General features: G+C 44.6%; 1 protein-coding gene across 5 annotated transcripts in view; it reads left to right on the forward strand.

Annotated features, from left to right (window-relative positions):
- CDH4 (cadherin 4) overlaps positions 1 to 27,381 on the forward strand; it is a 499,844-nt gene that overhangs the window by 132,966 nt on the left and 339,497 nt on the right. The window contains exon 1 of one of the 5 annotated variants that reach the window (XM_075571396.1): positions 23,557 to 23,602. The exons of the other annotated variants lie outside the window; for them this stretch is intronic. Coding sequence (XP_075427511.1) covers positions 23,572 to 23,602 — 31 coding nt within the window. The 5' untranslated portion in view covers positions 23,557 to 23,571. Of the gene's footprint in view, positions 1 to 23,556; positions 23,603 to 27,381 lie in introns of those variants that run through there. 5 annotated transcript variants of the gene reach the window in all.

Here is a 27,381-nt window from a genome sequence, read left to right on the forward strand (position 1 = left end):
ACACACACGCACATACTGAGACACAAACACACACACGCACATACTGAGACACAAACACACACACGCACATACTAAGACAAACACACACACGCACTTACTGAGACACAAACACACACACGCACATACTGAGACACAAATACACACACGCACATACTGAGACACACACACGCAATTACTGTGACACACACGCACACGCACACACTGTGACACACACGCACACGCACATACTGTGAAGCACACGCACATACTGTGACGCACACACACATACTGTGACACACACGCACACGCACATACTGTGACACACACGCACACGCACATACTGTGACACACACGCACACGCACATACTGTGACACACACGCACACGCACATACTGTGACACACACGCACACGCACATACTGTGATGCACACACACATACTGTGACACACACGCACACACACATACTGTGACACACACGCACACGCACATACTGTGACACACATGCACACGCACATACTGTGACGAGCACGCACATACTGTGACACACACGCACATATTGTGACACACACGCACACGCACATACTGTGACGAGCACGCACATACTGTGACACACACGCACATACTGTGACACACACGCACACGCTGTCCCATTCTTGTGGATCGAGCTCATCTCTCCCCCAGTACTGGGAAGTATCTTCACAGAATAAGGTGTTTTAGGAACAAACCAAAAAAATATCCCCTGAAGAAATCCGTTGTATCGGAAGAAACGCGTAGGGTCACGTAGTCTGACTGAGCTACGGTGGTGGAGTAGCTCATACGCCAGTTGCCAGGAAGGGGAAGACATTCCCCGAGTCGCACGCATCGCACAACACTGATTGAACTTGCTAGGAACCACAGGCTGCATTTTCGGGTTGCCGGAGGGACGATCTACCGGATGACACCGGCAGCAGTGAGGTCTGATGTGACGGAGCAAGCGGTCGGCGAGCGGCGAGCAGGCTACACGTTGGCGCGTGGGCTTACCCATACAATGCTTCATTTGCATTGACAAATTGTGAGTTACTATGTAACTATGTGAGTGTGCATTTGTCTTGTTCATTAATATTAAAACTTTGTTATTGGATTTTACACAAGGATCGGGCGCTTTTCCTCTTTTTCTAATATATATATATGCAAATATAACTGTATGCTCATCTGCATGTCTTAGGCATACAGTTATATTTGCTTTCCTGTGGAGGGTTTTTGTCACTTTTTTTTACTCACCATAACTTAACTCAGTATTATATGTATATATTTGGGCTGTGCATACATATACTATTCCTGGTATTAATAACACTTAGTTAAGTTATGGTGGGTAAAAAAAAGTGACAAATACCCTCCACAGTAAAGCATATAGCAAATAGAAATATTACTGTATGCTCATTTGCATGTCTTAGACAGGTCTGCAACCCCGCCTTTCACCATTATCACCCAGCATACAGCGCTTCCACTGCAGCAAGGGATTCTGGGAAATGGCATGCAAATGAGCACACAGTGCCACCTTTTGCTTCAAAACCATTCAGCACGCTTAAGCCTACAGGGAACCATGTTGAATGGTTTTGAAGCAAAAGGTGTCACTGTGTGCTCATTTGCATGTCATTTCCCAGATATAACATGGTTCCCTGTTAGCTTAAGCTTGCTGCATTTCACAGCTTTGAGCACAGCCTGGGTTAAGATGCATAGCCAGCAAGACAGCCGTTTCGACCTTAATGGGTCTCATCAGTGTGGGGTTGGTTATACTGGCTATGTATTAATAATAATCATCCTGTCTTTAAATAGACTTTAGTATGATGAAAAATAATCGACAAACTGAAAAGACAAATATTCCTGATACTAAAGCGCGTTGAGTTATTGCGTCACAGTGCATGTAGGCATTAAATAATCGCGACACTATCACGCTGCCCCCTCTTTCTTTCATTTATAATGAATAACGTGGGACGGGCGTGTTCTGCGTTTCTCTTTTCTTAGGAGTTTTGTTACCAGCCGTGAGTAACCAGTCTGTATCTATTGGCGAATGTTTGTTGCAACGTGTGCTAAGTCTCGTTTTGGGCTGTGCAACTTTTACAATTGTCCATGAGTTGTAATTTCACAGAGGTCTTTTATTACCACATCTTGGGCTGCTAATCGAGCAGAATGAGTACTGCGCTGTGTGAAGCAGCTGCTGTAGTTTGCCAGTGATTTTGGTGCGAGGAATCAACCATTTTTACCATGTGTAGCTTAGGACAGTGATCTTCAACCGGAGTTCCGCGAGCACCCCTGTGGGGTTCCACGAGCACCCATCTGGGGTTCCACTGCCGCCAGGGGGGGAGGGGGGAGAGCTGGGACAACTCTCCCAGCTGCCCCAGGCCCGGCGGCACAGCAGCAACCCACATAGCAGTGACCCGGCAGCTCCGGAGCTCAGCAGCAGCCGCCCCGGTCATTGTGTCCCTTCCTATCCCAAAAATGTTGTATTTGAGCGCGCTGTCCCTCCAAATGACCACCCTCTCGGCTACCCGGTTCCACCTCGCAGCTCCCAATCTCCCGTGATCAGCGGGGCAAACTCAGCAATTGTTGGCAATCAACGAGACAAGGTTCTTTATTGGTTGATATATGAACCAGGGGAGGTATATTAGTGCCTCCTTGAGAGCTTATGGCCAACCCCTGATGAAGTGTCATGTGACACGAAACGCGTTGGTGACGTCATTACGCAGCGACGCATGGCCGTGACGACGGTCTGACTGTGTTGCTGTTGGAGCCCAGCCTGTCACGAGTAGTACACGGAAGATTTTAAGTGCTTAAGGTCTGTTTCTCTTTTGTCATCTAGCCTTCCTAGCACTTCTTCCTCCCTGTCACAGCTAGTGCTTGTGTACTTGGGTGTTTACACCCTCTTATTCCTACGTGGCTAGGGCTCTGGTGCAATTTATTAGTGTCATTATAGACAAGTTTTATTATGTATTTATGATATATGTATGTTTGTATGATGAATTATTTTTTCTGATATAAATTATATGTATTAACTTTGGCTTCTTTTGGTTTCATTTTCATGCGCTCCTATTTTTGTTTTTTGACCCTTCCTCTCCCTGCTGCTGTCGGCGCCGGAAGTCGCATTCAAGTGCGGGCTGACAGGAGGGAGAAGAAGGATCAGGTAAGAGCATGCACTCTCACTGCAGGGATATTTGCCTCTGTGATGGCAGCTCCTTTAAAGAGAGAGAGAGTGTGTGTGTGAGAGAGAAAGAGAGAGAGAGGGAGAGAGTGTGTGTGTGAGAGAGAAAGAGAGAGAGAGGGGGAGTGTGTGTGTGTGTGTGTAAAGGAGAGGGGGTGTGAGGGGGGAGGACAGACACGAAGGGGGGAGGGGGGGTCGAGAGAGGGGGGAGAGGAGAGGGTTGGAGTTCCCCAGAATTTCACAATCTAATTCTGAGGTTCATCAACCAGAAAAAGGTTGGAAACCACCAGCTTAGCAGGTTAAAAAAAAACTATATACAGTAAAAACTATATACAGTAGGGTATAACAACATTTAGAAATAATGTCTCATGTATCAGCAATATGTGTCAGACCCATTTCGGCTACTATTCTGTGGTTGAAAAGAGTGTATATAGGGAAAAAAAGAGTGTTCAACTATGAAATAGCATAATAATTGGTGTTAGAATATTTGAGGTAACAGTGTAGCCTGCTAGCTGTATGCCTTGCTACATTATATCAGACCTCATGAAGTTTACAGCTTTTAGGATCCTGTCACAGGATTATATGTGCCAGACAAGTGTGGAAGAGGTGATAACTATGGTTTTAACGAGGTAGACCCCTAGGGTAAGCTGAAAATGTCTCACAAGCATCCAGCCTGCCATTGGGTGCCTTTGAAATAAATATCAGGCTGGGGCTGGTTTGATGTAGCACTCTGCCAGCAGAATGAGATATGTACAGAACCCAATCCGTCCCCTTTTGTTGAACTGGCGGAACCTTTGATCACTGGGTCCCAGAAGTCAAGCACATAATGTGTAAGATGTTATTATCAGAGCCAAATGAAAGACGCAGGATTTCTCTTTTTACATGGTAAGTATTGGGCTGTATTTCATACTAATGTCGGACATGGATTCCGTTGTCACTTTTACTATTGCTACTTCATGCTCTTTCTTCCATAGACACTCCCAGTGCAGTATAACACAATGTGCTGCCCAGAAATGAGCCATCTAACGTAGCAGATCTTGATACAATGATCAGGAAACAGAAGGCATTTTAGGCAACTTTGTTGTAAGCAAGTAATGTTCTCTTAGCAGTAATTAGCTAGGCATTCATACACAATGCATAGGGTGCCCCTATAGCAGCCTTCACTCCCAGACTCTCATCTGGTCTGCCATATTCGTTGTGCTCAGTGTACCGAACCCACACGGATACAATAAAGGTATTGGTGGGCAGTGTTTACATGGGTTGTTATTATGGCTTATGATGAAAACTACAGTATGCAAATATTGTATTAACGTATTCAGCAAGTATAAAAGTATTCACAGCTACCAGTGATGAGAGAATAAACATTAAGGGCCATATATATACTAAACGGTGCTATTGCACAAGACGCCCCCTTCCAGCGCTGCTATGACACCTTAAGGGCCATTGACTTGAATGGGCTGTGAAGGTGTCTTCTGGAACAGCACCGTTTAGTAAATGTAAACTGTTAAGGTCCCATTCACTTGAATAGGACGGAAAGGTGTTGTATAGCATAGCACCACTTAGTTACTGTGACCCTAAATGTACAGCATTAACATCAGGATCTCTGTAAGCGAGGCATCTCTCCTGGATACTGGACACGGTGCCGGTAGAATTGAGTTGTTAGTGCTGTACTCCAGCCTCCCTTTATCTTCCTATTCTCCTGCAGCACACAGCCCCTCCATCAGTGAGGGGTTAATACATCTCATCGGCTGTCAGATCCGTGGGCTCTTTGCAATTCATTGCGAGTTAGACAACATTTTGATTAATTTCTCTTTATGCAGCAGCAATAATGAAGTGAAATCTTGTACAAAAGGGCAGTGAGGTGTAGGATTGAAAGTAAATATTTCATTACGTGCTAAGCTGCCTACTTGTTGTCTTTGTATTTATTTATTTACCGTCCATTTAACGTGCATATTTTAGGATCAAGTCCAAACCCGGTGGTATCATTTTTAATCCTGTTTGCAGATCTGCTTACAGTATATCACGGTCAGAACAATAGGAACACAGCAACAGCCCCACAAACGCTGCAGCCTAGCAGCTGATGAGGTTAAAAAAAAGTCTTGCCCATCGAGTTCAACCTGCAGTATGTTACATTTATTTGGCTCAGATGCATCATCTTTTATTTATAGTTATATTGATCCAGCGAAAAACCAATATATAAAAAAAAAAAACCCCAGTGAAACATTTGCCAATTATGTCTCATAAGGGAAAAATAAATTCCTTCCTGACTCGAATAATGGTCATCAAATTTCTCTCGGGATCAACACCCTTCTAATATTTAACATACAGATGTAGCAGAGGTTATTGCGCATGTTACCGCATGGTAACCTGCGACATTTTGCAATTAGTTTGTAAAATCAGTCAGTATGTTGGTTTTGGAGCAGTGGGAAGCTGTGTGATAAGCATTGAAGTTCTGGCAACGTCAGAGGTCACATTAATGCATGTATAGGCATCTTAGATGCCTATATAAAATGCCCAGGGCCGCTCGAAATTAGTGTCATGCGTATTGGAGATTCCAGTCTCTCCAAGTCCTTCTGGAGAGAAATTACATCCTGCTCTGATTCTACTACCTTACACAATCTAGTGTCATCAGCAAAGATGGAGACTTTGCTCTCGCATGCCAACCTCAAGGCCATTAATAAACAAGTTCAAAAGCAAGGGTCCCGGTACCGATCCTTGAGGTACTCCACTCACAACTGAAGCCCAAGGTGGAACGTTTCCATTTATGACAACTCTGTTGTCTATCCTTCAACTAGTTTTCAATCCAGGTGCAAATATTTTCACCCAGACTAATTTCCTTTATTTTGTACACTAATCTCTTGCAGCCTCTGCAAAATCTATGTAGACCCCATCAAACTAATACGGTATGTTTGGCACGACCTATCCTTCATAAATCCATGCTGACTGTTAGTAGAATTTTGTTATCCAAAAGGTATCTCATAATAGTATTCTGTACTAAACCTTCAAGCAGCTTCTCTTCAAATAGTGTAGTAGTTTCTAGATATATCATAAAAGAAGTAAGGCAGTGCTAACTACTGACACAGTTTTGTTTTTGGTGTGTATACAAACAGTACAGCTTATCTTATATGGGCGTCCTCCATGTGTAGTACAGTATTGTATTGTATGTCTTTATTTATATAGCGCCATTAATGTACATAGTGCTTCACAGTAGTAATACATGTGGTAATCAAATAAATAACAGATGATATAAATAACAGATCATGGGAATAAGTGCTTTAGACATAAAAGTAACATTTCGGAAGAGGAGTCCCTGCCCCGAGGAGCTTACAGTCTAATTGGTAGGTAGGGAGAACGTACAGAGACAGTAGGAGGGAGTTCTGGTAAGTGCGTCTGCAGGGGGCCAAGCTTTATGTATCGTGTTCAGAATATCCACAGTGCTATTCATATGCTTCTTTAATCAAATGTGTCTTAAGGTGGGTCTTAAAGGTGGATAGAGAGGGTGCTAGTCGGGTACTGAGGGGAAGGGCATTCCAGAGGTGTGGGGCAGTCAGTGAAAAAGGTTTAAGGCGGGAGAGGGCTTTGGATACAAAGAGGGTAGAAAGAAGACATCCTTCAGAAGAACGCAAGAGTCTGGATGGTGCATAACGAGAAATTAGGGATGAGATGTAAGGAGGGGCAGAAGAATGTAAAGCTTTAAAAGTGAGGAGAAGAATGGAGTGTGAGATGCACACACAATATGTCCCCATGTGCCAGCAGGTTCTCCTGGTCCCGGGGTTGGCTTCATTCCATCAGAGCAGTAGGTCTGTCTCTCTCAACATGTATCAAGAATCCACGTTCTCTTCATCAGGGACTTGTATATGTAAGTCACAGGTGCTCATTCTGTGCCCTGAATGGCGGTAACCTTGGCAGCGTTAAAACTGTATACAGTATAATATATATATATATATAATCAATTAGTATACTTTGGTGGGCAAATGGTAATAGATGAACATAATAAAAAGGAATAAGAATACATTTATTGAAATATATTTGCATAATATATGTCTGGCCTTCTCAGCTAAATCTAATGCAAAGGAGCAACCTTGTGCTTTAATACAACATATAATATATTGTTTTCTGTGGCAGGTTGCCAGGGTTTCCACAGAACAAAATGTTGCCGTAATGCCAGATTTTTACCTTTTCAAGAAACGCTATTGTGTGCTACAGTATAAATTTTTATTTCATGACTTTTTATTAAACAGTATTTTCTAATGTTATAAATTAAACATTATAAATTCTATATCTTAATCTGGCTCTCGCACAAACCACTCCACAATAAGAACTTCTTTACCAAATTGGTAATGGCCTCTTGGTCCCCCCCCCCCTTCAATGACTGCCAACAGGGCATGGAATGGGATGACTGCCAAGGGGAAGGCTCCTGGAGCAGGTAGGACCTCGGTGGCCGGAACAGCTGGGAGCAGGCAAGGATTGTTGGGGTCACAGGCTGAGGTCGGAGGCAGGCGGCAGGTAACGTGGTCGGGGTCACACATAGAGGTTGGAGGCAGGCGGCAGGTAGCGGGGTCGGGGTCACAAGCAGGGTTCGGCAACAGGAAGGCAGGAGCAGGAATTGAGACTAGGGAGCAGGGACTAAGTCTGGGGAACAGGGACCAAGACCAGGGAGCAGGGAACAAACAGGGACAAGCCAGATTAACAGCAAGGGCCTTTAATAATGTACAGGACTCCAAAACGGAACAGAAGCAGAGGCAGAAGCATGGGCATAAGGAGTTTGACACAAAACAAAGGCAAGGGAGGAACAGGAAACTATAAGGACAGAGGACAGGAGCAACAAGGATACAGACAGAGGAACCCCAGAGCAGACCAAAAACAGCAGCACACCCGGTGGACAGAGAAAGGAACTGTGGCTGGGAGCAGGATGTGTAGGAAGACTCTGACAATGACATTATGAAGTGGTTTGGGGTGTAATGCTAATGAAATATTCTGCATTCACTCAACGCAAATCGGAATCTGTCATCACATTTACCAACAAAGTAACTGTAACACAGCTAATTGTAAGCGTAAATTTGAAGTATTGTCAGTTTTTAGCCAGTTTCATAGTATCTTTAATAAAATTAAGGAAAGGATATAGGGTGCTCCACCCAGTATAACTTCATCCAATTAAATCAATCTTGGTATACAAAAAATTCCAATAGGAGTTCTAAGGAGTGGGTGTATGCCAAATAGACCTGTGAGTCACTATGAACAATAAAAGCATCAAAGTACTCAGCTATGGGAAAGTAGTAATGGCGTGCCAGCCATGAAGAAGAATCCAGTACCAGCAGCAAACAGCAAATGGCGCACAGCCAGGGAGCCAGGTGGAATAAAAAGTTCAAAGTCCTTTATTTCAGTACATGACTGATATCAGATCCCCCATGGGGACAAAAACGCACCTCCTACGCGTTTCGGACCGGTAGGTCCTTTATCAAGGAGTCTAGCATATGGAGCAAATCTGTGTCTTATATACCCCCTAATCTAATAATCAAAATCTGACAAACCTGTGAAAATTGGGTCCGTCCCCACTGCGCATGCGCGCGACGTCACGCAAGGCACCACCACTCCAGGCGCTAAGGCCTGTGGGTAAAAAGCGCCTCCCCCGTGTTGTAGCACGCCCGTCAGCACAGGGACAGATCGCCGACGTCAGGCATGTCAACAAACGAATAGTCCCGCCCCCGTGACATCACACCGAGCCCTGATTGGCCAATGCACGCTGCCGGTCAACCAATAGAATTACAGGCTGAACGAAAGGCATGCCCACCCCCCGGGACTCCCCCCGCCAGCCTAAGACACTGTGTGGAGTCCCGGGGGGTGGGCGTGCCTTTCGTTCAGCCTGTAATTCTATTGGTTGACCGGCAGCGTGCATTGGCCAATCAGGGCTCGGTGTGATGTCACGGGGGCGGGACTATTCGTTTGTTGACATGCCTGACGTCGGCGATCTGTCCCTGTGCTGACGGGCGCGCTACAACACGGGGGAGGTGCTTTTTACCCACAGGCCTTAGCGCCTGGAGTGGTGGTGCCTTGCGTGACGTCATGCGCATGCGCAGTGGGGACCGACCCAATTTTCACAGGTTTGTCAGATTTTGATTATTAGATTAGGGGGAATATAAGACACAGATTTGCTCCATATGCTAGACTCCTTGATAAAGGACCTACCGGTCCGAAACGCGTAGGAGGTGCGTTTTTGTCCCCGTGGGGGATCTGATATCAGTCATGTACTGAAATAAAGGACTTTGAACTTTTTATTCCACCTGGCTCCCTGGCTGTGCGCCATTTGCTGTTTGCTGCTGGTCTTTAATAAAATTACTGTTAAACCGATAATGTGCAAATTTATCATAGAAATAGGGAGCTGTTTTGTGCAAAGAAAGGTTGAAGAAGACTACGTTAGAGATCTAAAATAGGGGGCCGTTTTAACCCTGTCTTGCAGCCAAGAGACTTGGATACATGTATAGCAGGGGTGCCCAACTCCAGTCCTCAAGACCCCCCAACAGGACAGGTTTTCAGGATATCCCTGCGTCAGCACAGGTGGCTCAATCAGTCCCTGCTTCAGCACAGTCTTCGACTGTGCCTCTGATTGAGCCACCTGTGCTGAAGCAAGGATATCCTGAAAAGCTCATCTGTTGAGGGAGCCTTGAGGAGTGAAGTTGAGCCCCCCATGATGTATGGGACCCCACATTTTACAACAGCAAAAAACTATTAGGACTAAATACTCTGGTGTTATTGAAGTTTGAGGAGATCTTAGCATCTACAGATGCAGCGGCCGTCACACGTTACAGTTCATTCATTTCTGCCACGGAAACGCGAAGAATTGCGCCCGAAGAAATCGGAATCCATGAAAGTCAAACAAAGCAACCGCGTGATTGGCCGCGTGGAGTACAGCAGCGCACACGAAACACGGCTCCGTGATATGTTCCGATAACGGCCGCTGCATCTGTACAAATGTAGGAGAACTCGGGAATCGGGCAGCGCGGGAACCTGACGCACCATCACGGCCCCCGTCATTTTTCCCCCGCGGAAATAAAACCGCTGAACACTCTTACGTACGCATGGCTGAAATCCCGAAGAGACCTATTCCTTCAACTCGGATAAGTGACTAGCATTTTGCCTTTTTCATGAAGCCGGTATCGCATGTCCGTACTGTACGATAACGGCTGGGTTAGACACAGATTGGTTCCGGCGATGAAATTCCGCACGGTACACACATTTCAAATGGGGCTGGTTTACAAACGTACATATTCATGGGCTGTGCATTCAGAAGCGGCAAGTTTGCAGGAAGCCATCTCAACCTCTTCTCTCTCTCTCTCTCTCTCTTCCGTGTCTCCTCTCTCTCCCTCCCTTTCTCTCTCCCTCCCTTTCTCTCTCTCTCCCCTGTCTCCTCTCTCTCCCTCCCTTTCTCTCTCTCTCCCCTGTCTCCTCTCTCTCTCTCTCCCCTGTCTCCTCTCCCTCCCTTTCTCTCTCTCTCCCCTGTCTCCTCTCCCTCCCTTTCTCTCTCTCTCCCCTGTCTCCTCTCTCTCTCTCCCCTGTCTCCTCTCTCTCCCCTGTCTCCTCTCTCTCTCTCTCTCTCTCTCTCTCTCTCTCTCTCTCTCTCTCGTATTGGAGCAGAGTGATGTCAAACTGAGATTTTTATGCATATATATTTCCTATTGAATGTGGCAAAAATGACAGATTTTTATTGCATCAAATTGCATGCCGTTTTTAGGCCATTTTGCACTGAGTTTAATGAACGGGTCCCATAGTTCTTGCTTTAAATGGTTTGTAACGTGCAGAATGATCTCTGAGCCTACACTGTGCATTATTTCTCTATTTAAAATAATTTTCTACCGCGCTACTCACCTACAAACTCAGTATTAGAGTGTGTTAAGTACAAATTATGACTGTGTAACACACAGGAAGTATAAAGTTTCTGTATTAGACGAGCTCAGGCACCAAAGTGACCCCTGCACCCCCCTCCCGGCCCCTAACAGAGATGTTGTGAAGCACTTAACCCCTTCCCTGCCAGGTGGCCTTGTATTGCCTTGCTCCGCAATGATTGGAAGGAGATGGAGACGGATGCATGCTGTGATATATCACTATTGTAAATCAGTCTTTATTCTCTCATGCACTGCACACACTGGGGGAGGCTCAGTGATGGAACGCGGCAAACCAGGTCAATACATATATACATGGACACACGGCGAGGGATTCCTTCCCCGCAGAGCTTACAATCGGAAGCATTTTGGAGATTGAAGCCAGAAAGAGGCGGCAGAATAATGGATTCAGCCCCCTTGGGCAATGAAGGGGTAACATGTTAACGCACAGTGCATCACCAACGCCAGAAAGTGATACTGCCAAAGTTCGCACTTCATTTCCCAGGCAGGTCCAGCGGTGTGTGCGTCAAGGAGGCTGCATGCCTGGAAGCCATTTAAAGTGGCCGAGCTCGTGAAGCTAAAACAGTTTGCTGTGTAATTGCAGGAGTTAATGGGAAAAGCGGCTGAGCATGGCACAGTGTAGCGCCGTATCACCCTCTCCGCGCATCCAGCCTTCCCTCGCTGAAATTGCCAGCTGTTCCCAAACTCCGACGCGTCGGGTGACATCTTTCACGGGCCACCGTGTTCTGAATCGACACTGCGAGCGCGAGATTAGAGCTGGGAAGCCAGTGGAAACAATCAAGCAGTTGCAAGTGACAGATCAGCCCTGCGAGCGAACGCCCGCGCCACTCCTGACTGCCGACTGTCTCGGATATGCAAAGCAGATCCTCAAAGAGCGGCTCACATTACCTGGGAATTGAATCTTATTTGGCGACCTGCGTATAATTTATAGCCCACTTCCTTTCCACTTCAGTCGTCATTTAGCTCCAATTTGACGAAAATGCCTTCTTTATGTCGTGCTGGCAGAAATATAATAGGACGGAATATTCGCCAGCGCTTCTGTAAGAAAGTCGGCTACTGAAGTGGCGAGCTGCGGAGATATTTTATTGACACGAACCTGTCCATTTTGCAGGAGGACCATGATGTATTTTACTCCCGGAAGTATGATTCTCACAGTGTAATTAATCAGGAAACTGCAATCAACCTGCTTTAAAAAAAAACCAATACAGGCCTACCCCGCATTAACGTACGCAATGGGACCGGAGCATGTATGTAACACAGGCATACCCCGTATTAACGTACGCAATGGGACCGGAACATGTATGTAACACAGGCATACCCCGTATTAACGTACGCAATGGGACCGGAGCACGTATGTAACACAGGCATACCCCGTATTAACGTACGCAATGGGACCGGAGCACGTATGTAACACAGGCATACCCCGTATTAACGTACGCAATGGGACCGGAGCACGTATGTAACTGTCACGACTGTGCTCGCCACAAACCTGGGTCGGACCGCGTGGCTGAGGTGGGGTTGTAAAAGCACCGACCTTAGACCGCGCAGGCTGATCCGGATTGCGCAGTTCGTAGTCGTACGTAGCAGGATCAGGATAGGAGAAGACAGCATCGTCGGTGGACACGCCAGGGTCAGGACTGGAGACATCAGGGTAAACGTTGTTCAAGCAGGCGTTCGGCAACAGGTAGTCAGGAGAGCCCCGCTTCAGCTTAGGAGCGCGGGAGTGGCCTCTGCGCGTGCGGCGACCATGGCCCATGGTACTGGTCTCAGGAGGTGGTAGACAGACCAGAGTAGCACACCGCCTAGCTGCACTGGTAAACCAGTGCTTCAGCGCAAGAGTCCTGAGCGGGCTGGGGAATCCTCCGTTTCAGCACAGGAACCAGGACACGGCCTCTCTAGATTAGGGAAAGAGTAGGCCCCAGGAACCAGGAAGCTGAAGATACACAGGGAAACCTCCGCTTCAGTGCAGGAAACCAGGAACAGACCGCTGCATGAATATAGCAGCCGGTCACAGGAAACAAGGAGCTGAAGTAACAAGGAGAGTACTCAGCTTCAGCACAGGAAACAGGAACTGACCGCTGCATGAGACTAGCAGCCGGTCACAGGAACCAAGGAGACAGACAAGACAAGGCTTATGGCAGAACACAGAGACATCCAGGAAGGACTATGCTCGGCAGGGAGCATTGTGGGAAGGCAACACTTAAAGGTCAGAGAACCAATGGCAGAAGGGGCGTGTGGCAGTATTGCTTTGGTGAGTGAATCCAGGCTGCAGTAAATATCAGGGGAAGTGTTCCGGGACTGCACAAGTCTGCAAGGTAAGGCAAACATTAAACCGAGGAGCGGATTCCTTACAGTAACACAGGCATACCCCGTATTAACGTACACAATGGGACCGGAGCATGTATGTAACACAGGCATACCCCGCATTAACGTACGCATATATACATACATACCCCGCATTAACGTACGCATATATACATACATACCCCGCATTAACGTACACAATGGGACCGGAGCATGTATGTAAAGTGAAAATGTACTTAAAGTGAAGCACTACCTTTTTCGCACTTATTGATGCATGTACTGTACTGCAATCGTCATATACGTGCATAACTGATGTAAATAACACATGTGTAACGGGCTCTATAGTCTCCCCGCTTGCGCACAGCTTCGGTACAGGTAGGGAGCCGGTATTGCTGTTCAGGACGTGCTGACAGGCGCATGTGCGAGCTGCCGTTTGCCTATTGGGCGATATGTCCTTACTCGCGAGTGTACTTAAAGTGAGTGTCCTTAAACCGAGGTACTGTATTCCTGTATCATTTTCAGGCACACAGGTTAAAAAAAACACACAACTAATCGGAAAATAAAAAATGGCAGAAGGGAGAATACAGAACAAAGCGCAAGGATAGCGGATACGGATTACCGGGAAGGAATCCAGGCGGACGCTGAAGTGGGTTGAGGTCTGGATTCTTACCTCCATTCCTCTGTAGTCCCTGCACATAAAAGCACAGAGAAATCTAAGGGGCCTATTCTATAAGCCTCGATAAGCCACCTATCGAGCATTTATCGGCCCAAATGCCTACTGCTATTCCGTAAACTTCGATAAGTGGGCGATAAAGGAATGAATCGCCAAAAATTTCAGCCGTCATAAAAAAATCGCTGGGTGAGCGGCGATAATTTACTTATCGGCAGGTTCTGAAACCCGCGCAATTCTAGTAGCCGCGATTAGGTTATCGAGGCTAATCGCGGCTCTAGAATGGCGAGTTTCTCCCAAAATCCTCACACCAAGAGAAGTTGGAGTGAGCCTGGTGAGAAGCTGCTGAGAGGCGACGATACAGGACAGAAAAAAAAGCATTTTTTCTGCATTGGATTGATGCCGGGGGTCTCCGGAGCTGATACCCATTAATATCAGCACCGGAGACCCCCGGCATGAATCCCATGCAATGCAAAATGCATTTACAGTCAACTTCATTACCTTAGCGGCTAACTGGGGAGGGTGGGTTAACCCCTTTTTTACTATACTGGGGAGGGTGGGTTAACCCCTTTTTTACTATACCGTTTATTAACCGCTACGGTGATTAAGGGGTTAAGGGCCATTAGATTGTTTTTTTTTCTTGTATTCTTTCTGGCAACGGAGGACATGGACCTGGAGTATTCTGATGAGGACGCCCTTCATGATGGCAGGGGTAAGTAGAAAGTTTTATTTACTTTGTTTATGCTGGCTGGCTAATGTTTGATTTTATAATGGGCAAATGAGCTATTATCCATATTTGGATAATAGTTATTTTGCCCATTGCAGTACTGTATGTGTTGGGGGGAGGGGTGTATTTATTTCAATGTACAGTATTGGAAAAAAAAATTGGCCACGGGATTGGTACCGCAGCCCAGTGGGGTCCGCGGGGACCACCCAAGGGCCCACAGACACCCGCGGGGACCACCTGAGGACCCCCGGACACCCGCGTTTTTAATATTTATTATGGGTAGCAGTTGTTTTAATATAAATTTTAATACTACTGTAGATGAGCAGGGGGTCTCCGGAGCAGAACCGCGTTGATTTCAGGTCCGGGGACCCCCTGCTTCCTGAGATACAGGCCCCGTTATGGGGTGCCGGTATCTCCTATGCATTTAAATGTCCCGCATCATGTGGCCGTGGGAATAAAATGCATAGGAGATACCAGCACCCCATAACAGGGCCTGTATCTCGGGAAGCAGGGGGTCCCCGGACCTGAAATCAACGCACTTCTGCTCCGGAGACCCCCCTGCTCTTCTATACTAATAATAAAAATTATATTAAAAACACTACTTTTGTTCGAGATATGCGCGGGGAGACGCGGCTCTCTCGGCAGCTGAAAGAACTCGCAGGGTATCGCCTTTTCAGAGAGGCGATCTTCGCGTCGCCGGCTACGCGCCCATTTTGGGAATTTTTGCAATCACAGGTAATCGAGGCTTTCCGATACCGTGATAGCAGCGCTCAAAAACAGGAGATCTAAATGGCCCTGCTAAAAAAAAAAAATTATGAAGGCTTATAGCATAGGCCCCTAAGTATTTAATTAGCTGTTTATATTTCCTCTGTCCAGAGGGTTTTTCACTGGAGCCATCAAAGGATATTTACAGTGTTTAGAAAATATGTCTGTTTAATTGGAATGAAGAGGAAGATGTGCTTGCAGGACAGAGTAAATACACACGAATCCCTGCATACTAGGCGATTGGCTAAATCATAGTTTGGCGTCAGCAGCAGGACATGAATATATTATGAAGCAGAAATTCACCTCATTAGAAATCATGAACATTGGCTGCTCAGAAAGAGAGACCCTCCAGTGAATTAGCAGGACGCAACAGATCAATGATATATATATATACCCCTGAAGAAGCAGAAACGTCGGGGCATTTGAACCCAATAAACCACTTTTATGTGATTATCTCGTGTGCTGTGTCGGTATATTGGATCTCTAGGGATCCTCATAGACTATATATATATATAATATATACCGCATAATATACTGTTTATATATATATATAAAATATATACCTCATAATATATATATATATATATATATATATATATATATATATATAATATATACACAAATGTTTGTGTGTATATGTGTGTGTATATATACACGCAGTATATACATTATATTGAGACAGACATTTATTGTATATCCTCTTCATCAATTGTGCCAGCATTCTGGCAGTGCCCTGCATCCCTACACAAATATATATACACTTTATATTGAGAAAGGAGACAAATTAGTTCATATATATATATACTACTGTTTCTTTATATACGCGTGCTTTATGGTGAGAGGAGACGTGCTGTGCAGTATCATTTTTCACAAGTTAAATCCTCTGAGCCCTATGTATTAATGTATAGAGAGGTGTGTTCAGGCGCATTACCCTGTGCTTTTGGAGCACAGCTGCAGCACACTGTGTGTAAGAACAGTTTCTTACATCTGATCCAATATTATTACATCTTACGCCACTTCAGATATGAAGGATTTTGTTGGTGAAAATAAAAGGGAAGGCGAATAACGCAGAAATACATAAAATGTGTTATATCTCATTATAATCTGTCACCATGTAACTCCCCCAACTGCTCCTACTGACGCTCCCCAAGGTGCATGCTGGGACAGAGACGCAGAATGTGATACATCTCATTATAATCTGTGCACCATGTAACTCCCCCCAACTCCTCCTACTGACTCTCCCCAAGGTGCATGCTGGGGCAGAGACTCAGAATGTGATACATCTCATTATAATCTGTGCACCATGTAACTCCCCCCAACTCCTCCTACTGACTCTCCCCAAGGTGCAAGCTGGGGCAGAGACGCAGAATGTGATACATCTCATTATAATCTGTGCACCATGTAACTCCCCCCAACTCCTCCTACTGACTCTCCCCAAGGTGCAAGCTGGGGCAGAGACGCAGAATGTGATACATCTCATTATAATCTGTGCACCATGTAACTACCCCAACTCCTCCTACTGACTCTCCCCAAGGTGCAAACTGGGACAGAGACGCAGAATGTGATACATCTCATTATAATCTGTGCACCATGTAACTCTCCCCAACTCCTCCTACTGACTCTCCCCAAGGTGCAAGCTGGGGCAGAGACGCACAATGTGATACATCTCATTATAATCTGTGCCCCATGTAACTCCCCCAACTCCTCCTACTGGCTCTCCCCAAGGTGCAAGCTGGGGCAGAGACGCAGAATGTGATACATCTCATTATAATCTGTGCACCATGTAACTCCCCTCCAACTCCTCCTACTGACTCTCCCCAAGGTGCAAGCTAGGGCAGAATTGGAGCAAAATGCTTTATTACATACACTAGGTGCAGTGTCAACATGTCTCAGGTTTACTCCAAAATACACTTAATACACAGACCATGTTTTTTTTTTTGCAAGCCAATATTGTAGCAGAGAATCTTTGATTCCGAGCCTCTTGTATTTCTTATGTCAGTGTGCAGTTGGTAAGATGAAGGAGTGATGGTCAGAGAGGCTGCCTTCTTGCACCACTGTTGCCATAGGTATCTTACAAGAGAACATAAGCAATGGGTCTTACTGTAAATGATTGTAAGCCATAATTGCAACGACTGACCGTTCTCTCACGGAAACGCTTCCAGCTATGTGCTGAGCCGCTGTGTCCTGCCGGCTGTCTTCTCCCTGGGGCCATGATAAACCATTGTAAAAAAAAGTAGTGCAGGGGTGGGAAACTGCGGCCCTCAAGGGCCAAAGGTCAGGTTTTTAGGATATCCCTGCTCCAACACAGGTGGTGCAGACAAAGACTGCGCCACTGATTGAGCCACTTGTGCTGAAGCAGGGATATCCCGAAAACCTGACCTGTTGGTGGCCCTTGAGGACGGGATTTGGCCACCCATGCCTTATAGAGAGCTAGAACATTGGTAACTTCACCAGTAAGTATCTCACGGTAAATATCTCGGTTCAGCTCCGACAGACCCCAAATTCAATCATATTTTTTTATATATATATATATATATATATATATATATATATATATATATATATATATATATATATATATACACATATGAAAACACACACACAGCCCCTGTAAGCTGAGATCCCAAACTCACCACATCATATATATCTATGTCAAAAAGGAGTGCTACTGAGACCTCATGTTATATAACAAAAGACAAAAAGCCCCAGTGCTGCCCCCAATATGATAAGCTCAGTAGCGCAGCTTTTTGGCACAGATATGGGGGGCGTGGGGGGTGGGGAGGGGTCTGAGTTTACAGGGGGGGGGGGGGGGTGTTTGTACATTTCTATTGGGAAATCATTTCAGGGTTTGAGACCCCCTCCTCCCGGATTTCATTTTCACTCATCCCACCTTTTAGATTGCAGCTCTTGTTGAGCGCCTGTGAATGACCTGTCTATTAGGACAGTTCTCCCTCCATTAGAGAGGTTAGCAGAGCCTTTTGTTAGGACTTGCAAAAGAGGAGGGGACCGTGGCAGGGGCGCAGACCTAAAATGCTTTGACCGAAGTAAAAAAAAAACTCTCACTTCTGAAGGAAATCAGATAAGTATTTAACTATATAATTTGTTTTATTGGATGAAGCACTGAGGCTTTTTGTCTTTTGTTATACAGTATACAGAAGTAGTAAGGTACGTTGTTCCTCCTGATAGCACAGTTATATCACAAGAGTTTCCATAGGATTTAATGGCAGTGATAACCCCTGAATATCACAGAAGACCCCAATTTAAGACTTACAGATGGGCAAAGCCATCCAAATCCGATTCCCGGATTTTTGATGATGTTACCTCCAAAACACGCAAATAGATTTGGGCGGTTTCAAGCCGTGCGGATTCATCAAAATCCACCATTGGATACAAACCAACGCATTCTACAAATCCGTCCACGTTTTGCCGAATCCACGTGTATTGGTAATAATAATTTTTTAAAAAATCCACAGAACGCGAATCGCCATTTTTGACATTGATCCGCTGAAATCCGTGGACCACAGGAACCGCCTGATCCGCTGCGGATCCAAATTCGGGGGAAAAAAATGTGCTCAACTCTTCTTAAGACGCCGGCGAGAGGAATAAACTTTGCTACATCTGGATAAAAAAATAACAATAAATGGGATTGCTGCTTTAAACAGGTATGTTTCTAAGGGATTCCATCTGTCGGACGTAAGAAACATGGCACATGTTTGCATTGAGCAGAGAAGGAAGATAAATCATAGATATTGATACATCTTGTTAATAATACTGAAAGCGTACTGATACATGGATCAGACGCCCAGAAGAGGAAGCTGGGGCAATTATAACAGCAGATCTTGGGGCAATACACAGGATCCATTTAGACCACGGGTTCTCAAACCACCGTGGAAAGCAGAAAAATGGGGAAACTCCCAAAATCAGTGCATCAAAAAGCCTTCGGTGAACAGTCTTTCACAAAGAATGGTCTGAAATGGCGTGTAATGTTCATTATATATCAGTAAGGCCTTGGCCATGTTTAGCGCTTGCTGGCGGAAGCGTGCTGACACGCGCTCCCGCTCAGCACTGAGCCCTTACAGCCGCAATTAGAGCGGCTTTAGTAGGGGCTCACCTGCACTTCCGCGCGCTTGCGGAAGCGCAGGTCTTAGGGGAATTTAAAATTCCCCCGCTTGCCGGCGCGACAGGCCGGTCACGTGAGCGGTTCGCCCAATGAGGGCGAACCAGCTCTGTGATGTCACTGGCCCGCCCCCGGCCAGTGACGCGCCAGCCCCCGGCCCGCCCCCTGACGGCCCGCTGACAGCGCGTGCGTTAAGCAATCGCAAGGCCAGGGAAAGCACCCGCTTTCCCTACGCCTCAGCGCGCCTCAGCACGCCAGCAGGGAGCATGGCCGAGGCCTAAGAGACTCTTTGATCAGTCAGGATAATATATGGATCTTCCTTTGTGAGTTACATCTCTTTTTGGGGGGTGCAGTGTTACATATAGTGCCGCGTCTCGGATTTGGCGAATAAGGGGGGACATGGAACTAGGGATACTTCCCCATAATGAGAGGATGTGCTCGGATGCCCCATGTCCCTACCCCTGAAAAAAGCCTGGATCTTGCTCCCACCGTGTCAGCACAATAAATAGTCCACAGTTTATCTTGAAGAATCACTTGAGCACAGGAACTTCTGGAGTACTCACCAGATCCCTGCTGAGATGAGATCCGCTGGCGTACTGCTGCCACCTCAGTGAGAATAGATCAAACCGATCCCAGAGCTGGAGTGCAGACAAACGTTTAAAACGTACTGTATCGGTACAAAAGAGGGTAAGCACACTCTGACGCGGTTCTGACAGAGCACGGGAAAAGGCGCGGAACGCGTTAGACATGTTAGGTAACATTCAGTGTTAACAATCTGTTGGTGGGCCGCCATATTTACATTCATTACACGTTCATCAGTGTGTAACATATACCATATATTTCAAAAATACCAGGCCAGTATCTGAAATTCCGCTCTTAGTCGTGATAGAAAATGCAGGAGGGAGCTGCCTGACGTTACACAGTTATATAGTTACATACTGTAGTTACATAGTTACATAGTAGATGAGGTTGAAAAAAGACGTACGTGCATCAAGTTCAACCTATGCTAAATTTAGACGACATACTCTATCCTATATTTGTACTTACATTACTTAAGTGAAGACTACGTGAGCGTCAGCACTCGCGTGACCATATTTAAGAAACACTCATTTAGACAAGGGAAGAACTTCCGGCTGTAGCCTTGTGTAGCCACGGTTGGCAATGATGGGCAGACCAGAGGAGCCAGGAGGCATATAACTTCCATCAACATCTGATGTTCTCTCATCAAATGGGTGACAATGATTAATCTCCTGGTGATCCCCTGCACAAGGTTTAGGGGGAACTGCTAGGCAGGTGCATGTTGTTTTGGGGCGGTGGATGTGTTGAGCGAGATATTTGGGAAGAAGTACAGTTTAAATGTTCTTCCCTTGGTTCAGAAAGCGCAGCACTCCAGAGAAAGTGTCACCAGCAAGAACATGATGTTCCTGGCTGTGTTTCGATCAATAATTGAAGATTAGAATAGAGCCTGAAATATTTGCTACTTTTAAATGTTATTCTAAGCCAGTTGTAAACAACTCTTTACTCTCAGGTAACATCCGTTTTGTTGGCATTTAAAGCATATTAAAAAAGCCTAGGCTAAAATGGTGGCAGTGCTCAGTGTTTAAGGCTGTAAGGAAAGAATATCTCAATGTGACTGTCACAGGACGGCTGCTTACAGTATGCGCTCATCCAAGCAGACATTCAGTGCCACTGTTTGAAAACCACTCAGCCCAGACAGCCCAAGATTACACTAAAGCTACAACAAGCCATTACTTTTTGGTTACAGTATTTCCTGACAAAGCCACTTTCTTTCTCTCTTTTTCTCTATAAACACACACACACACATATATATATATAGAGGTATCAGTACCGTCTCTTCCCATGAGCGCTATAGGCCATGTCTGTACATACTGTGCTATATGTATGCACACACAGCTGTCTCTCACACATACTTATATCCTTGTTTTTCCATCTCTATACACCAATAGGGACCACATAGTATCCACACACACTTTTAGTTATGCTACTAACTCTCACATTTCCACACCCACCCACACCATTTATATCCGCTCCCACTCCACACACACCTTGTGTAAAGCACTGTATATACTGTGGGCTCTCCATTCATGTTGATTCACATTGATACACATACACACTCTTTCATCACTTGCTTTCAGGAACCTTTTGACACCTCCAGTCATAAAACACATCCACACCGGGGGAAGGACCAGCACAGATAACATTCCAATAGACACTGTTTATAGTATAGCTTTTGCTTGCTTCATTCATTGTAACATCGCCGGAAGAAGAGATCAGTGTATCTCGAAAGCTCGCACAAATAAAAGCATTTCGTTAGCCACAGAACGGTATCATCTATTTATTTTTTGATTATATATATATATATATTTATATATATATATATATATATATATATATATGTGTGAGTGTGTGTGTTTATAGAGAAAAAGAGAAAGAAAATGGCTATATATATATATATAGTTACAATTATGACCCAACAGCACCACCAGTGGCAATTATATTGTTAGAATATATATTTTTTGCATATCTAGCACTGGTTTTTTTGTTGGTCTTGGATACTAGTTGTCTGTGAGCAGTATCTTTCTCGTATTGTTTTATATATGAAAGCGTTAAGTTGATAGCACGCAAACATTAGATCTGGTCACAAGGGCATTTCTCAAACTTGTCTTGTTATATTTTCAGAGAATACGTGTGAGCATGTCCCATGTTTGAGTGCTACACGTATCAACGTAATGCTTTTTCTTATCTAAATTGGGATGGTGAAGGACTCCTATCTTGGTGGACTGCACCGCATGGTCAAACAAGACTCCATGTCATGTATATTACACACGTGAGCCCCACATGTACTTTTATTTATTTATATATATATATATTCACACACTGCCATACTCCTTTCCCTCAATATCCAACTGGCAGCCTCTCTCAGATGCATTTACCATGACCTTATCAGAACACCCTCCTACTGTCTCTGTACGTTCTCCAACTTACCACTTAGATTGTAAGCTCTTCGGGGCAGGGACTCTATTATCCTAATGTTACTTTTATGTCGGAAGCTTTATTCCCACTATGTCTCCTATTATTATGTCACGCGTGTTACTGCGCTAAAATGCTACGTACAAGGCGGGTTTTATTCAAATAAATATAAACATACATATAGAGTGTGTACTGGTTTCAATCCCTAGCAATACGATCTTGTCTACTTCCATCTTTCATTGCGCTATTGAAACTAACATACAGCAGTCAATATAATTCATGCATTATATAAAAGAGCGGAGAAGGCTCACGGTGTACACATCTGACCACTATTATATTCTTCACTTGGGTAAAACTGTCCAGTTTGCAGAGTTCACTTGGTGGCTGTTTGATCATAGTTGGACGTACTTGGAAGCGCTACAGTACATTGTTCATTTTGATGCAGTGTGTGTGTTGCTTCAGAGAGCAGTGTGTTTGCTCGGGCTTGAGACCTGAGTTAGGAGTATTGATCCCATGCAAGTGAAAACGAACATACTTGTGCTTTATGGGACTGCCATAGAATTTATGGAAATCCTTCTCCTTGTATGATTTCTTCCGAAAGAAACCAGTCAGCTTTTTCCCAGCTCAACTTTACTTTCATGGCTTTTCAATTGTTCTCCTTGAAAGTACGCAATAAATCAATGGGGCACATTTTGCAGTGGAAGGAATATTTCTGATGTTTAGTGCTGGCTCATGGAATATTTTGCTTTTTATGGGCATGTGTTCAGTGACTTCATAAGAAAATCATCATTTTTACATTAAATTTTCATGCACACTATAGGGAACAGAAGACCTAGTGACACCACCCAAGCTCAAGAATATATGCAACAGAGATTCCGACAACAGCATGATCACAGGGCAAGAATACAAGCCTCTGAAAAACCTTTCTTCTCATAGGGGTGAATGAGGAGTACTGTATCCGCCTCCCAGACTGGTATGCTATTATGAGTTATCTATGATTTGCGTCTCTTTGCTTCAGCATCTCAAGTTGATTTCGGTTCTCTTTATCCCCGGCTTCCAAACTGCAGAAACACTAATGCAAAAAAACAAAAAAAAAACAGCACAGGATTTCTGAAAGGAGTTGAATTCCATTGAAAGCCATGGGATGTTAGTCTTTGATAAAGCGTTTGTCCTTTTTTTTTTAAGCCAGGTGCCGGGGCCCTCTTTGTGAATTTCACCCTACTCGTCTAAGAGAACAATTTTAAGAATGGTAGCGTGGAGCAATATGGAGATTAAAGGGAGAACTGGCACAGATACTCATGTTAACATTGAATATTTTATTTCAATGTAAGTGCCTGCGTCTGTCTCAAACCACGAGATCTGTGCTGGGTGTAAACCACCCAACTCTGTCTGAGAATCCATTGGATTTATAAAAGGTTATCCTTTTCCTGTAGTCGATGGGGAAGCTGAGGAGTGAGATATTTCTTTATTGACAGTTACAGTATGGGTGATACGTAGACAATGTGTCAGAATAAGGAGCTCGATATTATGCACAGGTTATCATCATGGGTTTTTAGGTGTACCTTACCCAGAGGGGCTGATCTGACAACAGTGCCAACCGGAAAGTTAGTGCTGCTTTGCTCAGCATTCTGCTAACCCTCCGGGTAATTTGCTTCCCGATTAATTAAAGTTAATGATTGCAGGGGATTCACCGGAATGCTTAGGGTTCCATTGGTTAATTAGAAAATGGAACATTGAAGGGAGACAATGCATTGAAGGAGACTTGCACTCAGAGGCGAAATATCTAAGGTAATAAAATGCTACATCAGTTAGATTCTGTTCAAACACAAGACACTGAGGTGGACTGATATGTGTAAGATTACAGCTTGAAGTAAGGCAGCAGGCACTCCAAAAATCCTTATTGAAGTTACACAGTTATACACTATGCCTACATAGAGGGCTTTTCCTCAAGGGCAGGGCAGCCCTTGTAGGGCTATTGCTTTCGTATCTTCCAGATGGTGTAATAAATGAAGTATTCATTTTGTATTCTAGAGGTTCATGAGTTGTTCTTGTTCTGTTCAATAGAATTAAGTAACTTGTAGTACAAAACGATTGACCTTGTCTGTTGTGTTGAACCTTGGTTATAGGCAGGGCTGCCATCTTCTGCTGAAGGCTAACCCAGAGATAACATGTTTAAATTTAGCGCTTACTTTTGGTGGCGGCGGCAGCAGCATCTCCCAGAATCCTTCCGACATCACGCTGCGTCAAGTTGCCATGACAAAGCTGCTTTTCTCTAAGACACAAGCAGCTTTGCGAGTATTTTTCGTTCATTCTGGTACCCCGCTCTTAAGTCATCGTAAACGTTATATTCACATGTTAAAAAAAAAATAGTCTGAGAGAAAATTAGACTTTTGACCTGTGCTAGTTGAATCTCATGTAAACTGTGTCTCCTAAATTATCCCATGCACTCCTCTCATTTACATTGGCACAGAGCTGGACCGCTGCCCTGTGCCAACCTTTTGTACCCATTGTGGCTTCTACAAGTGCCTTAAGATTTAAATACATTTGCATCGCTTTTTCTTTTCTTCCGTGCCTCCCCTCTGAGACTTCCCATCTCATTTCCAGGGGAGCCCGGGGAGAACACAAGGAGGATAATTGGAGGCAGCGTATCTGCCTTGCCAATGACACTGACACATTTTAAGACATTTTCCTAGGCTGGGATTCTCAGGAGTTCCCCCCATCGCAGAAGACCCCATATGCAGGACTGGTGCTTATTCAGTGCAAAAGGACGTGTTGGTATAGTGGTTAAGGCGTACACAGGGCTCCAATCCTGCTGTGTGAATATTTAGGTCACTCTATTTCAAATGGGATTGACTAATGATAACATAACTTTACTTCACTTTCTCCAGGCTCCCGTGAAGATCAGAATTTATTACACTGTTGAGTTCGCCAAATGAATATCTCTAATGTTTAGCTGCAGAGAGGTATAGCATTACAATAATCAAAATAATCATATAGCTGATTCCAAGTACTGTACTGAAAAAAATACTTTCTCTCCTAAAAATTAACATAGTAACTGATGTGATTCTGAGAAGGGGAGGGGGAGGGGGGCGCTTACATTTTAATTAAATGTCTATTAACCCAGGGGTTCTCAACTCCAGTCCTCAAGACCCCTCACCAACAGGGCAGGTTTTCAGGATATCCCTGCTTCACCACAGGTGGCTCAATTAAGTGGATCAGTCTTTGATTGAGCCATCTGTGCTGAAGCAGGGATATCCTGAAAACCTGACCTGTTTGGGGGGGGGGGGGGGGGTAATGAGAACGGAAATTGAAAACCTCTGGGTTAACCTGTTCACTTCTGGACAGATATGGAGTGAGCTGGACACATTTAGAGACATCTCAGGCATCATTCTGTGTCATCTTTCTTCTTCTTCGTCGTCTTCTTCATCAAAAGGATAAAAATAAGAAGTCATACAAATTGATATTTTTTCCATTATTGCCCACTCCCCCCCCCCCCCCCCACAATGCTTGCTAATGTCATTATGACAGAGTCAAGTGCAATCTTTATTGATTTATTGACATTGAAAGACATATTAAAAAAGACTGGGATTTGACACACAAATCTCCCTGGATTTCACTGGTTTCCAGTAAAAACCCTCAACTACACAGGAACCCCTGGTTGCTTTGTCCATGCTACAAATTGATACTGTTTGGCTTCAGTCTGGCATACTGTGTACTCTGTACAGGCTGCATTAACAGGGCTTTTGTTTATTGTCTTCTTAAAAGGTTTTAATGAAGAGTCTTTTCCCTTTCCCAGGATAGAATCTGAAGTTTGCGGCTACTTTTTCTGGTTACAAATTAACATCTTGTGATCTCCATCTTGGGGTTTTCCAGTCCTGCGATCTTTCACGTGGCGCTCATAGTGAAACCCTCATTACAAATTGCCCAGCGCCGTTTATTGGCCAGGGGTCTCACCAAATGGGGGGGAAAAGAGATTTTATATAAGTTTTTTTGGTTGTACAAGGAGGGGTTAATCCACCCTCTTTGTAACTGGCAGGAACAGTAGACTTGATTTCCAGTCGCATTGTCACTTAGGCCAACTAAACAGAGGTAGACAGTGGGAATACTTGGCCACCTGTAGGTTTTATCCATCACCAGCACAATTGTACAGCTGCTAATATGTAGCCAATTTTCTAGTGCTACCAGCAATCAGGCGATACACATGTATCACTCAGCAGTTGCTGTGCAAGGTTTCCACATGTTCCTGTTGATGACAATGAGCGGGCTTGGAAGAGAGAGCTGCCAGGACATTGTAGCATCACTTCAAGGTACCATAACATTCACCCTTGCACTCCTGGAACAATGCCGATCCAGTGTGTGCGACCTCTGTGCTATAAACAGATGTAGGATTTTTCATTCTCCAGTAGGCCCTATTCAATAAACTGAAAATTAGATTGAATATATATATATATATATATATATATATATATATATATATATATATATATATATATATATATATATATATATATATAGCGCCCACAGCTGTACTTAGCACTTTACAAGAGAGACAATACAGTTACAGGGAATTATAGTACAATAAGTGTAACAAATAAGATCAGACAATAGATAAGGAAAGCCCTGCCCCGGAGAATTTACAATCCAGGTAAGAATACATTATCTACTAAGTAAGTGAAAGCTTATGCATTGATAACTGTGCATTACCCACTTCTCATATTGGATATGGGAGGGTAATACAGTAGAACCCCGTTA

The sequence above is a fragment of the Ascaphus truei genome, chromosome 15 (genome assembly GCF_040206685.1).
Source record: "Ascaphus truei isolate aAscTru1 chromosome 15, aAscTru1.hap1, whole genome shotgun sequence".
Lineage (NCBI taxonomy): Eukaryota > Metazoa > Chordata > Amphibia > Anura > Ascaphidae > Ascaphus > Ascaphus truei.